Here is a 15,252-nt window from a genome sequence, read left to right as displayed (position 1 = left end):
TCTGAACGGGGCCATTTCTGGAGCTACTGCTTCCCCTTTTTCGAGACCGTTCCTCTTAAAGGGATAACTCTCTTTCAGGGGACAGTGGGAATATGAATGGAACCAAGGTGCAGACTGAACTGTGTTTAGTCATTTTTGGGCTCCAAGCAGAGCTGTCTGCAGCCCCACTCAATGCACAGCAGCACTTGTGAATCAAACACAATCTTCCCTGAAATATTTCAGGAAGGAGCCAGTGGTTATTTTCAAATGTGGTTGCTCATCTTGGGTTTGCGCTTTCCTGTGGATTCAACAGAAAATCTGTAAAAATAGATTTTCTTAACGTATAGTCCATTTTTGTGACAACTTCCTCAAGTAACATATTGTAGGGGCTCTCAGAGCACAATTTGTCATGGCCCCCCTGTAATGAGCTTATAGCTGAGGAACACCACATACATACAATTGGCATCAGTCCAGCAGGTATTAATTCAACCGCAGATGCTGTCTGCTGGAGAGGGGTACTACTGGACGATGGTTCAGTACACACAATGTAGTGAATCAGCGGATTAACAATCCATCTGAAATTTCAGACGCTGCAGGTATCATGGACAAGGTCTGAGTTGCCCTGTTTGTAGTGGCTTTTTAAATATACCCCTAGGTGGCGCAATTAGTCCTCAAGATCGAGCACAAGAACAACCGCACACGAGGAGTGGAGTAAAGGAAGGAGGAGTGGTAGTGATGGAGTGGAGTAAAGGAGGGGGGAGTACCTGGTAGGCTACTATTTTACAGGTAACACACTCAGTACTTTGCGAGTCCCGAAATAAGTTCTAAACCTAACTTCCATTCCTAAAAGTAGACGTGCTGTTGCTTTTCATAACGCAATTCGCGCATTCTCTTACACACGATTTAGTTTCTAACTCACAGCTAACTTCACTGCTAATTTCCCTTGTGATTTGGTCTTTGAATATAATAATAATAATGCATAATCAAGCAAATATGGCGTAGCATGGGTATACTACAGTGTACTCAAGGGGAAAAACACGCGAGAACAAATAAATGTACGTCCTCAAAACTAAACGGGCTAAAGATTAGTTGGAAAATGTCCCATAACATTTAAATGGATTGCGCTTATTTGAGAACGCAATTAAATGCAACCGTAATTAAAGCAGAGATTTCCCCCCCTTTATTAGGATATTACCCTGCACGTCTGGGAAACGGGATGGGGACTAAAAAGCGCGTCTGTGTCGTTAAAGCAACTTAGCCTCATCACCCACCCCTTTCATTGGTTCCCTCTTGTTCCTGAATCTATCGAGCAGCGGTCGCACACAGCATCTGAAAACTTTCTGATCAAGTCGCTCTCTCGGAACTCGGAGGTAATGTTATTCATTTATTTTTGTTTGATTGATTAATAGGTTACAAGAAATGTGAGATGGTTTAAGTGGCCCAGAAAATAGAAAATTCAGTCGATGAGTGAAATTGGAGGAAACTGACATCAGAATTAAGATCAGAATTATGTTCAATTCATTTTCTAACTTGCTGTGGCTGATGCTGGGTAGGACAGACCGCTTCAAAGGGTAGCATAAATGCTGAATTACCTTCAGGTGTGGCACTGGCTTTCCGTTGTCGGTAACTGCAAACAAACGACAATTAATATCGTTTTCCGCGTTATAATATATATTGACATTCTACAATATATCCACATTCGTGCGCGCGTGTAGGGCGCGAGTGATGCAGAAATGTAACTGCATATGGTATGGGTTCATTAAAAGCCCATTTTCTTGTTTTCAGTATAAAATAAAATTAAGCTACTTCAGGATGTAATTATGAAAACTCAAATGGTTCCATTCATCTACACAAATCCGTGTTGAAGTTAAATGGCTGTGACGGTAATTTATAAGAGGGTAGGCTAGCAGGGCACAGATTGAATTGAACGATGGATTCCATTACATAACTTTAATCAAGACTGAAGTGTTCAGTTTAAGCACTCAGAAAAGCTTCTTGAAGTAATGTTTTATTTTTTTTAAACGAAGCGACCGTAGGCAATATACGAGATGGGTGTGGACAAGGCCCATGTACAAACTTGTGTAATATAGGATAGGAATTTAACTTTTTTTTATTTCAAAGTTTGCATGCAAGAATGAATGCTGTCATTGCAACCATTTGCAGCAGCGGACTGAATCTCCAACTAGTTGGTTATTAGTCTGAACATTATCTGGGCGTGCAGGAAACACTTGTTGCATAAGAAATTGGAGATTTCATTCGCAAAACATAAGGGTTAGTTGAAAATGCAATTATTTCGTGACGTACATAAAGCTATCGTGGTGAGAGTTTATTTATTTTTCACTGTTTACCAATATGACTTAAATTAAACAACGAAACCGACGTGTAGCCTACGTCGGTGCACATGCTGTCTTTTGGAGCATCATTCCTTAGGCCTTGGGAGAAAGGTTCGACAGTCTCGTGCACGTTATCTCTTAGGCACTAGACGTTTTACCTCATTAATAATTATTAAGAAGCGCGTCCCCCCGATGATTTCTGAAATAAAAAAGGAATGGCATGAAAGAGGAAGTCAGAAGGGACATAACTTTCTTCTAATTAAATATTGATTCCAATCCATTATTAATCAGACTTTCCAATTGTTTGTCACTAGCAGGTCAAGGGCATCCTCTGCATGCACAATTAAATAAGTTCTGTATTCCATGTTTTTCCTTAAGTTACAAAAGTTGACCGTCATTGTCACCAGTTAGCATTGCTGTAACCCCCAGCGGAAATGCAAGAATGGCCCAAATCCCACTGCTAACCACAGAAGCAGCCATTTTGCAGCTTTAACATCCTCTAAGTCTGCAGTTTGCAAATGCATGGGTTGTGGGTTTTGTGGATTTTTGCGTGTCTGTGCGTATTTCTGGTGTGCATGCATGCGTGGGCATGCGTGCATTTTTGTGTGTCTGCAATGCATGTATCTGTGTGTCCATATTACTTTGCCTGCCTGGGTTGTGGTGAGTGTATGTGGTGCAAACATTACATTACATTAATGGCATTTGGCAGATGCTCTTATCCAGAGCGACGTACAGCTGACTAGACTAAGCAGGAGACAATCCTCCCCTGGAGCAATGCAGGGTTAAGGGCCCAACGGCTGTGTGGATCTTATTATGGCTACCCCGGGGACCTTGTGGGTCCCAGTCAGCCACCTTAACCGCTACGCTACATGCCACCCTACATGCATGCAGATTCACTCACGAGTGTCAGTATTCATGACATTCATGGGTATGTGATTTACATTTGCACAGTCCGCAGCCTTTTTCATTTTCTGTCCCCGTAAAGTCAGAGGAAGAGGAGGTAAAGCTTGACTTTGACAAACGTGTAAACGTACATTGATGCCTGCCCGTCGGCCAGAGTGCACAAGTCGCTTCGGATCAAGGTGGTTACCCAGTGAGATCAATCAGCCGAAGCAGAACTCTGGTCAGGAAAGCATCGGCTCTTCCTCTCAAAGCGACTCATTAAACCTGCTGCTCTGCCTCCTTCCTGCCAGCCTAAAAATAAAAGGGAAAAAAATCGCGCAGAGCTGTACCACAGCATTACTAACCACAAAATCACAAGACGTGCTCTGCTCTGCTTTGTTTATTTCTTAGTTGAATTTTTTTTTTTTTTTTTAGCATTTCAGGATGTTGCTGTCGCATTTATAAACTTCCCGCTGGGAAATGAAAATGCAGTAAAAAAAAATTTTTTTTTAAATGGGGGAGGGAGGGACCTGATCAAGGCTTCGCAGGAACCCAGCGTCATTTCTGACTTTCGGTTCCTCTCAGCCCACGTATCGCATGGGTCGCAGTCTCGCGGCTTTCTCCTCGAGCTCCGTAGGATTTCAGCTTCAAAGGCTGCAGTTAATCAGCCCTGCAGCGTCTGGGCTGCTGAATACGAGCCTGCAGAAAATGGGTTTTGTGGCAAAAACCGTCAGGAGAGAGTGTTGGAAGTGATGTCACGAGTGCGCCTCGTTTAACGGCCTTGCGGTTGACGGTTTAAACTCTGGGCCCTGGGGGGTCCAGTCAAATACATTCTCAGTGCACCAGGCACAGCACGCCTTTCAGTGCTCCACTGTGAATCTCCCAGTGCAATTGTGCCTTTGTCAAAAGAGATTGTGGTAAAGTGGAGCTGGTGTTCAGCGATAGATGGGGGGGGGGGATTTTTTTGCCTAAAGAATATTAGAATCAGCTTTTTCCCACCTCAAGCTGTTGGGAGAGATTTATGCAGCTCTCCTTCTGTGAAAAAGCGATTACCTGAGCCAGAAATGAAGCAAACTCAATCGTCCACAATAACATAAAGCGGCCGTGTAAATGCCGCGGCTTGGAGGAGCTCGCTGCGTTCGCAGCCAGGAGGCTGGGAAGGAGGGCAAATTGGTTTTACAGACGATTGACTATAAGAAATGGAAAGAAAGGGGAAGCTGCCCCTCCCACATGGCCGTTGTGCATAAAAGACTGTACACGGAGTAACGCTGTTAAAATATCGTTAACCTTTATCAGTATACGTGCCACAGGTTCACAGGCTCTTATTTTAAACAATGCCTGATTTTCTACATTGCACAGATTTGCACAGATGCAAACACGCACGCACACACACGCACACACACATACACGCACACACATACGCATGCATGCACCCACAAACACACCCACACCCACACCCACACCCACACACACACACACACACACACACACACACACACACACACACACACGCCCACATATACACATACACACACACCCACACACACACACACATACACACACACACACATACACACATACTCGTACATACACACAGAGCTAGGAATGCCTATATATAGCCTGTTTCAGTGTTGCTGCCTTTTATGGATTGACAGACACTGACAGTGACAGATGTCAGCACATTGGAGCATCACTCCACTTATGAAAGGTGTATAACAGCCATTTCAGCTCACAGTTCTGGGATTCTATGGAGAAATTAGGATGTTGCAAGATGTCTGTCTCAACAGGGCAACTTCTCCAGTGTCAGAAAGCAGCGATACTTGCTTATGCTGGTGGGGTGGCGCGATTAGCCGGAGGGAACAGACTTATCCCTTTTGTATTTTGTTTTTTGCTGTGCTTGTAAGCCGAACGCACTGTCGCTCACAGTCTCCCAAGAGGAAACTTTGCAGTGGGGCGGGGGCAGGTAGGCTCGAGGGCACAATCAAAGCCCTGGTTGTTGGCGATGGTAACATGTTCTGTTCCTTTATGTGTTCGTACACACGCCCTAGTCATAAAATAGTTTCAGGTGCTTGACCTACTTCCCCAACCCCATAGTGCAGACCAGGAAGTAAAATGAGGAGGTGGAACACGGAGTCATAGCAACGCTGTGTCAGTCTGTCTGCTGCTCTTCCCCCGGCACCCTCTCACAGTGACATTTTAAAAGGTCGCCTTGAGTTTCTCCGGAAAAATAAATACAACTATAAAGAGTTAACTCTTGCTCGGAGAGACTATATTTTTTTGGGCCGACTATATTAAGCATTTACATGAGCAGTCCTTGAAAAAGGCCACCTGTTGCTTCAGGGTGAGGGCTTGCTTGTCCGAACACGCTGGGTTTAAGAGTTTTTGTATGAAAATGTACATTTAACAAGGGATGCATAATAATCGTAATTGTGCCGGTGTTGAAGTATAGTTTTTTACCCCTATTTCGACGCAGACTCAAAACACACCTCTTCAAACTCTACCTTAGTCCCCCCTCCTGATTTACCCCGCCCCCCCCTTCTGATACCCCTATCCCTGTCTAACCCCCCCCCCCCAAAAAAAAAAAAAAAAAAAAAAAAAAAAAAAAATTGCACTTATGATGACGACTATATGTTTAGAACAGCAGTCCAGGTGTATTTTTCTAGTTCTGGATGTGATGCTTTGACTTGTGGTAGAACCTATGCACTTGTAAGTCGCTTTGGATTAAAAGCGTCTGCCAAATGACTAAAATGTAAATGTAAATGTACCAGCGAAACCAACAAGCAAGGGACTTGGTATCATCTCTGCTTAATAATAAAGTAAGCATGTTGAAATATTGTAGAGATCCGCTCCCGAGGCTAACTAGCCGCTGCGCTAATGTTGATGTTATCTTTCGATCTTTAGCGCAGTGGTTAGCACGGCATCCTCTTCCCCCACCCGGATACCAGAGTTTGAGCCTCACCTGTTTTTGCAATATTTTGCTCTAGAAATATTTAACATTTTACTTCATGTCTGTGCTTATCTACGTCTTCCATACCTTGCTGCAGTTCTTTAGTACTGTGAAGTAAAATAAGGAGGTTCTGGCATCAGCCAACATGGGCTGTCAACTATGGGTTATCGACCGCAGAATTTCCCCGTGGCATCCCTTTGTGTAACATGCTCGTGCGTTTATATCGATGAATAATTCTCTGAAATGGGGCCGTATTTATTTATTTTAAATACCTAGCTGCTCTCAGGTGAAAGGCTCAGGGGTTGCACACAGGCTGTTTGGCGGTAAGAGGAAACGGTTGAACACGCCCTCTGAGAGAAGTGTAGCGCTGCCACACGTCTAGTCAGCAGCAGGCAGAGGAAATTAGCTCTGGGCCTTGGCACGGGTCCTCTAAAACCCTGCTCATATCCCATCTCCCTGTGGACTGCTGTGCTCACTCCTCTCAGTCTTCGGTTCATGTTCCGTCCTGTTCTCCACGGCCTTGCCGAGCACGCTACGGCTGGCTAGTCCTTTTAAGTTTTTTTTGAACGTCTGTGACCTGGGTTGATTTGCGCTTCCACGAATACAGCGATTCTTCTAACTCGGTTTAAGTACAAGATACAGCAGTTAAAACCGTAACTCCGTTTTCCACTTAGCTGGCCGTAAGTAGAGTCAGAGGCCCACTCAATACTACATTTCACCCCACCGTTCGTTTCATATTCATACTCGTGTCATTTCATAAGTCTCTCATGAAAAGCGCTTTAAGCTTGTGTGACCTGCCTGCTCTGCATGGATGCAGCTGAACAACAGAGCATACAATCTCAACTTCCTGTTGTCAGTCACTATTCTCACTTCCCTTTACGCACAATGTAAGCTCTGTGCAGCCGCTGCATTTGCGTAAAAAAAGACTGTTCGCTACAGTACATTTTCAGCCATTCATTTACAGAACCATACCTCTAAAGCTTCTATGCATTGCTTCATCTGCAGATTCCCTTATCTAGAACATCTTGTATCTTCGCATATTTATTTACACAGCTAGGTATTTACTGAAGCAATTCTGGTTAGCTTCCTTGTTCAAGTGTACAATGACGGTGCCTCATTAGGATGTGAATCTGCAGTCATAAGCCTGGTTCCCTAACCACTACTCTCTGCTACCCCCGCTGTACTGATGGGTATCTTAGCGGGGAGCTGCCTGCTTCCATGACATTTTCTCTCCTCTTCAGCGGCTGCTGAGCTTGCGGCGTTGTGAAAGCGGTGGAGGAAACGTGGCGTTTGCGAGAAGGTGCCAAACGGCAATGCGCCTTCCTCCTGGGGATTTTCTTCAGTCTGGCAGCAGTATTATGTTAAATATACAAATATGTTTGTCACATTCAGCAGCCCACTCGCAGATAAGGCATGTAACCCACAAAGTGTAGTGTATAGGTATTTTGTGGAGGCTTGGTTTGATTTCTCACCAGTGCTGCTGCACAGAACCTTAAACTGAGGCTTCAACAATTGTCAAGATATTTATGAGATATGGCCAGAGTGAGCTGATACTTGAAAGAAGTTATCAGATTGGCTGTCAGTTCGTACTGCTTTGACTACATTTCATGTACAGTAGGTTTCGTTCGGCAAACTGCAAATCTTTCCTCTGAGGAGAATTGAGCTTGGCATTCATTCCAGTCTCCGTACCACAAAGAGCCGCCTTTCGAAAATTGTAGATGTAAGTTTAAAAAATAACAATGCTTGAATGCATTGCAGAGGAATTTGTGATGGATTGTGCACTATGTTGTTTGGGGAGTGATGAATAGTATTCATGACAACAGTGTGGCATTCTTTGAAAATGAGATGGATTTTTTGAAGCTCTAAGCCTGCTTATTCTTTATCTGACATTCGTGTCCACATCTGAACCTATGGGCAATTCTTTACCCAGCTATTTCTTCTTGGTATGATTTTGATAGCAATTTTTCTAGGGAGATTGTTTTGAATTGTATTTGAACATATAGGCCAATTGAACATGCATGACTATTTAGAAAAGAGCCAGCACTGTTTGATGTAGTTTACCAGACACCTGTGAGATGGCGACTGAACCGCAGACTGTGAATGTGGACAATCCGCCCTTCTTTGATATTTCATATTCCACTGTAAAGCATATGAAAAGCACTATATTAATGAAATTTAATGGAATATTTTTTGCTTTAAAAAAGTGAGAATGAGTAGGTAACTGTTAGAGAAGGGGACAAGGTGCTTGAGGGCCCATTTGGGGGTATAGGCTGGAGATTAGACCATCCTACAGTGTCACATGCATTTCATGCATGTGATCACCAGCATTTACATTTGCATTTCTGTGATGTGGTGAAGTATAATGTTATCCCTTTTCATATTAAAGTACAAGCACATACAGTGGGCTCCAGTATTATTGGCACCCTTAATAAAACATTTGAAAAAAGGATGCATGTAATAACCAATATGGATAATGGTCTATTTTATTTTCAAAAATACTTTTATTTCACTACATTTACTTTCATGTTTCAATGTTTTTCTAACTAGTAATCAATTTTTTTTCTGAAACCCACAAGTGCTGAATTTATTGCCACCCCTAATCATTATTGTAAATAAAATGAAACAAATTGAAATTGGCTACACAATTTGACTTTAATTTAGTTCATCTCCATCTAAAGGAACTATATTGTGTCATTCCATCACTTCCTGTTTCACAAGTATAAAAATGCTGATGGTTGACAAAGAACTGTCAATTCAGAAGACACAGATGGTAATTGACCATCACAAGTCGGGTAATGGGTACAAAATAAGTACATAAATGTTTAAACACACTTCGCACCGTAAGGGCAATAGTACGAAGGCGTAACACATGTGGAATGGTTGCAATCTTGCCAGGAAGAGGATGCAAGTGCATATTATCCCCACGGGCTGAAAGGTAGATGGAGAGGGAGGCAGTAAGTAACCCAAGGATTGCAGTTTAAGAATTGAAGCGATTGGTTATGTCCTGGGGTCACCAAGTCTAAAAACAAAAACATAAAATGCCACGTCCATATCAGCAAACTCTTTGGAAGGGTGGCACAAAGAGAGCACTTATACACTATAAACAAAACCAAGCATCTTGAGTTTGCCAGACCTCATTGGAATAATGATTGAAGAATCCCTCCAAATGTGTTTTCTAACCTTATCCAATTATTTGAGTGAGCTGGCAGTACACCGCTTATCAATAATTGTGGAACCTATTTTTTGGGGAAATCTTTTTGTTTTTGAAAAATGTTTGGTTGATTCCATCGAATCATTAATAATTTGCAATACTTTACGCCTGTTGAAAAAGCTTATGCCAATAACGGTATTATTTGCTAGTTTACCGCACTTTTTCTGCATATTTATTCTGGGTGCCAATAATTCTGTATGTGTCCACTGTATTTGAAATGGAACCAAGAAGATACTTTATTAAAATTCTGTTCTCGTATTTAACTGTCCTTGAGATGTATTATTGAATTATAAATCATATGAATTAGCATATTAATGTTGCATATGTTGCCGCAAATTTCCCTATATTTTGTTTGTATTCTGCATGCATTGCAGTATATTCAGATTCAGATTTAATTGTTAAATAATCCTATTTATTCTTCTTGTGTATGGACTAGGCATGTTAATTATTCACATTCTGAACAGTAAAAATTTACTTTGGACTTCACTTCCCATCAGCCATTTTGTGAAAGTTAAGTCGCCCTCCACCATGTTGAACAAATGGTAAATGGTGTGCATTTATATCGCACCTTTATCCCAAGCGCTGTACAATTGATGCTTCTCATTCACCCATTCATACACACACTCACACACCAACGGCGATTGGCTGCCATGCAAGGCACCGACCAGCTCGTCAGGAGCATTTGGGGGTTAGGTGTCTTGCTCAGGGACACTTTGACACACTTTGGCGGGGGATCGAACCGGCAACCCTCCAACTGCCAGACGACTGCTCTTACTGCCTGAGCCATGTTGGCCCCTACTGTGTTGCCATGTCTGCAGTTCTCTCACTCAATCAAAGCAACAAGTAGCGGGTCCTTGTGCTACTTTAAAATGCACCTTGGCGCAACTTGGCACAGTGTATGGTCCATGAAATCATGTGTCTACCTTTGAAAACCACACATATCGGACACGTGTAATGTAGGAATAGGATAAATGAAACTGATTTCCGATGGACAGCCAGTTGAATTAGACAGGCATCCGATTGCATTTATCAGAGAGTTCCACTCCAATTCTATAGACTGATGGCTTTTGTTCTAACTTGAACCAGAGTTCAACCATGTTAAACCCCGTTTCAGGCCTGTAACAGCGCAGAGACAGGAAGAGGTCTGTGCTGAGTGATGACTCACACAGGAAGCCGTGCTGTCTCTACGAGTACTTCGGCTGCCAAACACTTCCAGCGATGGGCGCAAACCAGCCTATAAAATTGACTTTGAGATTTTTTAAAATACCATTTAAAGTCGGAGACAGAGTGAATTGCAGTCTGCTTCTTTTTGGAAGTGTAGACGTAAGATTCATGCTCTCCTTCAAAGAGCGGTATTGGGATTACTGTCAGTTATCAAGATTCATTCTTATTAACACTGAGGGGATAGTGTCAAATCAAAGACTAGATTCAGTCTAACTGCAGCACAGGTTGGCCTGAATGTGTACTGATCTTCATTTGTTTTATGTTGTCTTTAATTCATGAAAATGAAACCATACCTTTTGGCAGCCAAATAAAGAAAACCAAAAAAGGGACACTTGCCTAAACATTGAAATACTAGCCGTTATGGACCAAGTGCATTACATGTCATTTGAATCCCGGTCCTGGTCCTTATTTGTTTTACCTGGATGTACACTAAAAGATTTTTTGGTTAGCTTCCTTTGCTCACATGTGCAGCTACAGTGCTTCCTGTCAGTAAGCCCTTATAGACTACCGGAGTTACTGTGTTCGATTCAAGTTCTGTGGAGTAGAAGAGGTTATGGAATGGTTAACGAATGTCAGGCAACGAGGGAGCGAGAAAAGAGGAGTGGAGGAAGAGCAATCCCTATCTGCATCTCTCCAGCATCCTGTACTGGAGTTCTAACGCAGTACACTGTGGGTCTCTTGTTTGGATAGGAATGAGAGGCACTGTGAGAGAGATGGTAGAGGGAAAGGGAGAGAGAAAGAGAGAGATAGGAGAGGGATAGGGAGAGCAAAAGGGAGAGAGAAAGAGAGATAGAGATCGAGAGAAAGATGGGAGAGGGATAGGGAGAGAGAAAGGGAGAGCGAAAGAGAGATAGAGATAAAGAGAAAGGTGGGAGAGGGAGAGGGAAAGAGAGAGAGAGAGAGATAGAGAGATGGGAGAGGGATAGAGAGAGATGGGAGAGGGAAAGAGAGAAAGGGAGAGAGATGAGGGGAATAGAGAGAGATGGATAGTTGAGAGAGGCAGCGAGGCAGGGGGGAAGGAGGGGGGGAACTTGCCTGATCAAAGAGGTGCCTCCTTGTCTAGATGTTGATGTTAGGGCTGGTTTTGGGGTTGGGTGGGGGTGGGGGTGGTTGTTGGGGGGGGGGGGGCGGTTATGGGGTTTGACTGTAAAACAGGGTGGGTAATTGAGAGAGGGAAGATGTTTGACTGACAGGTAGGAGTAGGGATGGCAGGAAGGGAGAGAGCGAGAGAGAGTTCTCTGCAGTAGAGCAGGGGAGCTCCCTTTTATATTCCACAGCGTGCTTTGCTAAGAGAGAGAGGGAGATAAAGAGAAGGAGAGAAGGATAAAGAGAAGGGGGAGAGGGAGCAGGAGAGAGGGTGGGAGGGAGGGGGAGAGGGATGAGATCATCGCAGCCTCCCAGCTAATGAGTGATGGGAGGTGGTAGTCGGGCTGGGCTGAGAGAGAGAGAGAGGGGCTTGTCTCTCTCTCTCTCTGACTCTCTCCCTATGTCTCTCTCTCCCTCCCTCTCTCCTGCTGGTGAATCGATAGTGTCTGTGAGCAGGAGTACGGTTTCCACATCACCAGCCCTCATTGCGGCGACCGGCTCCTCACACGCGGCTCTCGCCCCTCCGTGGATTACCCACAGATCATCAGTTCATTTAGCCTCCCTCTCTCCCTCTGTCTCTCTCTCTCCCTCTCTCTCTCTCACCATCCCTTCTCTTCTCCCCCCCGCACTCCCACCCACCCCACCGCTGCCACCCCCACCCCGGATTCTCTCTTTCTCTCAGTCTCTCCACCTCTCCCCGTGGCAGCAGCAGTAGGAACAGGAATGCGTGACTGATCCCTCTCCGAATGTTTACGCGCCAGAAGCTCTCCCTGCCGTTCCAGTAGTTTGTTTGTTTTGTTTTTGTGTAGTGTGGTATTTTTTTTTTTTCCCTGCGGATTTCCCCGAGCGGATCGGGAAGCGGTCGAGGGGTGCGATGTTGGGCTGGGACGTGTGCGAGTTGGGCGGGCAGTTCTTCCAGCTGCTGTGGCTGACAGTTTGCTACAGAGGTGAGAAGCTGTGTGCTTTTTCCTCCTCCCTCTCAGTCATTTTGTTATTTTTTACGAAATTCATTTTTATGTTTTATTTCCGCGTGGTGCCGCTCAGTCGTGACCGAGAGAAATTAAGGAGCTGGCGGCGATTAGGGTTTCTTTGGCTTTCATTCTCTTAGTTTAATGAGATGTAACCCTCGATAAGTTGCCGTTGTCGGTTTGTAACGGATTAATGCTGCTTAAGATTCACTCCCATTCGCTCCCATGCATTTCACAACTGTTACACGGGTGTTCCCAAACCCCCCCCCCACACCCACCCATTCCTCCGCCACCCCCCCTCCCCTCCCCTCCCTGTACATTTACATCGCGATGCTAATCGCCGCTCGGGCCGTTCGGCCGCTGTGACAGGCGTTTCCGCGGCGTTCCGCTGGCAGCCGCGTGCGTGAGCGCCGTCTCGCGCCCGTCTGGCCCGTCTCTCCCGTCTCTCCCGCCACGCGGCACGGCGGTGGCTCGGTCCGCGTCCCCGTTTCCTGGGCTAGGGGCAGGGGAGAGCCACCGGGGGAGTGTTTAATTTGCACCACTGATCTGAACGGGAGGGGGGGGGGGGGGGCGGGGGGGCTTTTTTATGTCTGACATAATGTGGGACTGGGAGGGCTGTTGCCACGGCGATCGATGCCTATCGATCAGCCGTTTTCTTTCCCCCCCGTTGCGGCATTGAGCCGTGTCGCCGCTCCTGTGTGCTGTAATTGCGTGTTGTCTTATCTTGCACCGGATCCTGGGGGTGGGGGGGGGGGTCATGTTGCTGCGCTCCACAAGATGCTAATGGCTTGTCTCGAACACTGGCAGCCCTTTTACAATTAAAGTGAAATAAAACGGGAAAATGAAATATACAGTGCATGTTTCTACTCGTAATAGTGTGTATTTTACTATGAAGTCAAATGGGGAGTATATTTTTGATGTGTTTTGTGATATATAGAGGCAATATGTTTTGACACATATAGCGTGGTATTCATGACTTAAACACACAGTCTCATTACTTTTTCATGAAGCTCAGTTGTACAGATCCCATGTGGTGTCGTTTGAAGTCGGGCTTCACCGTGGTGTGTTTTCAGAATGCTTCTGAGGCTGTGTCTGCTGTGTGTGTGTGTGTGTGTGTGTGTGTGTTTGCGCATATATTGCGTATTGTGTGCGTGTTTGTGTATTAATGGTCTGTATGCAGACATGGCTGTGTAACATATTGTCAGAGGTTATCCGGACCGGTTACATGCAGTGAGAGGTCACTGGATGTGATGGTGAACCATGAACGCTGAGGGAGACGCACTCAACCTCCACCTCTCCTTCAGAGCCTGCTGGGGGCAACTGGGCCCATTTCCGCTCCGCCGATCAGTGCTCGGTCTGTAGCTTTTAACTCCTGGTGAAAAGCACTCTCTGTTAAGGCAAATAAGCTCCCGTGATGTTGAGGGAACTTGAGCAGACGGTCCTCTCTCTTTCTCTGTTTTTGAAGTTGCCACCATTTGAATGCATGGGAGTGTTCCTGTGGGGAAAAATGCAGGACTGCTGTTGAAGGCAAGGCCTTCCGCCTTTCAGTTTGACTTAGGTTGGCTTCTTTTCCAGGTGTGAGCAGAGTACCAGAGCAGAAAGCGAGCTTGTTTTGGTAGTCATTGGCCGCTCATTTTAGGATTTTCCACTCCATTTTCCAAGGCTTTTCAGGTGGAACCCCACAGCAGGGACACTTTGGGCATTAGACAGAACGGTACACTTAACCACCTGTAGATACTCGGATGACTGAGGAGTTTCCCTGAGGAAGGTTTAAATGCCATAATGGGTGGAGCTAAAGATGTATTGTCAATCATATCATATGATTCATATGAGATGAATCATATGATTCATATCTGCCAATTGTGGTGCTCTTCTCTCAATATCAAATCAGTATGATTGGCTCAAATTTTTGCTGATAACCAACATGAAGGCCCCACCTATTTTGGGGGTTTGTGAAGATCTTTCACTTTTCCACCTAAAATGACTACATACATCATCTGAACATGGTAGTTATGGGGTTTTCCATTCTGATGTATAAAAGCAGTATATTGATGTTGAGTGGAGCCCTATAAGATAAAAAAAAAACAGCAAGAGGGCAATGTTTGCAGTGAAACAAAACAATTTATTAGTGCTTAGACATGCCAAATGGCCCTGCTATAGGCTTATGCTAATGTGTGCAAGGCACTTGCTGAAAGCAAAGTTGGCTCTCCTGTTGTTGTGTGTATACAGGGTCATTCAATCCAGAATATGACTTATTGCCAAGCCAGAGGTAAACTAGTCATGCAAGCAAATCGAGTTCCAAAATTGTGTACAACGCATTGTACACACCTTCTCTGTCACCCTATTTGAATAACCCTGATGGCCAGAAACGCATGTGGCATTCACACAGTTAAGATGGAGCATTGGGGGCAATCATAGTTACCATGTCCAATTGTCATGTATGTTCTCGTGGAAATATTATCCAGTGTCGCAAATTTGATATTTGAGTGTTGCATCGGAATACGAAGAAAGCATGCGTCGCTCAGGCAGGTGTTTTTCCTCTGCGTTTCTCCTGTGAAAGAACTGATGGAGACCAGGCTCACTGCAATCGCAGCGTGCGCTCGGAGGAACTCATTTCCTGCT

At 44.7% G+C, this 15,252-nt stretch overlaps 1 protein-coding gene across 2 annotated transcripts in view; it reads left to right on the top strand.

Moving 5' to 3' along the window:
- The first annotated feature begins 1,190 nt into the window (after positions 1 to 1,190).
- arhgdig (Rho GDP dissociation inhibitor (GDI) gamma) overlaps positions 1,191 to 15,252 on the top strand; it is a 35,916-nt gene continuing 21,854 nt past the window's right edge. Inside the window, exon 1 of one of the 2 annotated variants that reach the window (XM_061224324.1) lies at positions 1,191 to 1,349. Coding sequence is in view for 1 of the 2 variants with exons in the window: in XM_061224323.1 (XP_061080307.1) it covers positions 12,537 to 12,609 (73 nt within the window). In the remaining variant the exon portion in view is untranslated. Of the gene's footprint in view, positions 1,350 to 12,353; positions 12,610 to 15,252 lie in introns of those variants that run through there. The other variant, XM_061224323.1, reaches the window with a different exon arrangement.

This window comes from Conger conger, chromosome 16 (genome assembly GCF_963514075.1).
Source record: "Conger conger chromosome 16, fConCon1.1, whole genome shotgun sequence".
Lineage (NCBI taxonomy): Eukaryota > Metazoa > Chordata > Actinopteri > Anguilliformes > Congridae > Conger > Conger conger.
The sequence above is the reverse complement of the archived record's forward strand: the minus strand, read 5'-3'. Positions and strand labels throughout refer to the sequence as shown.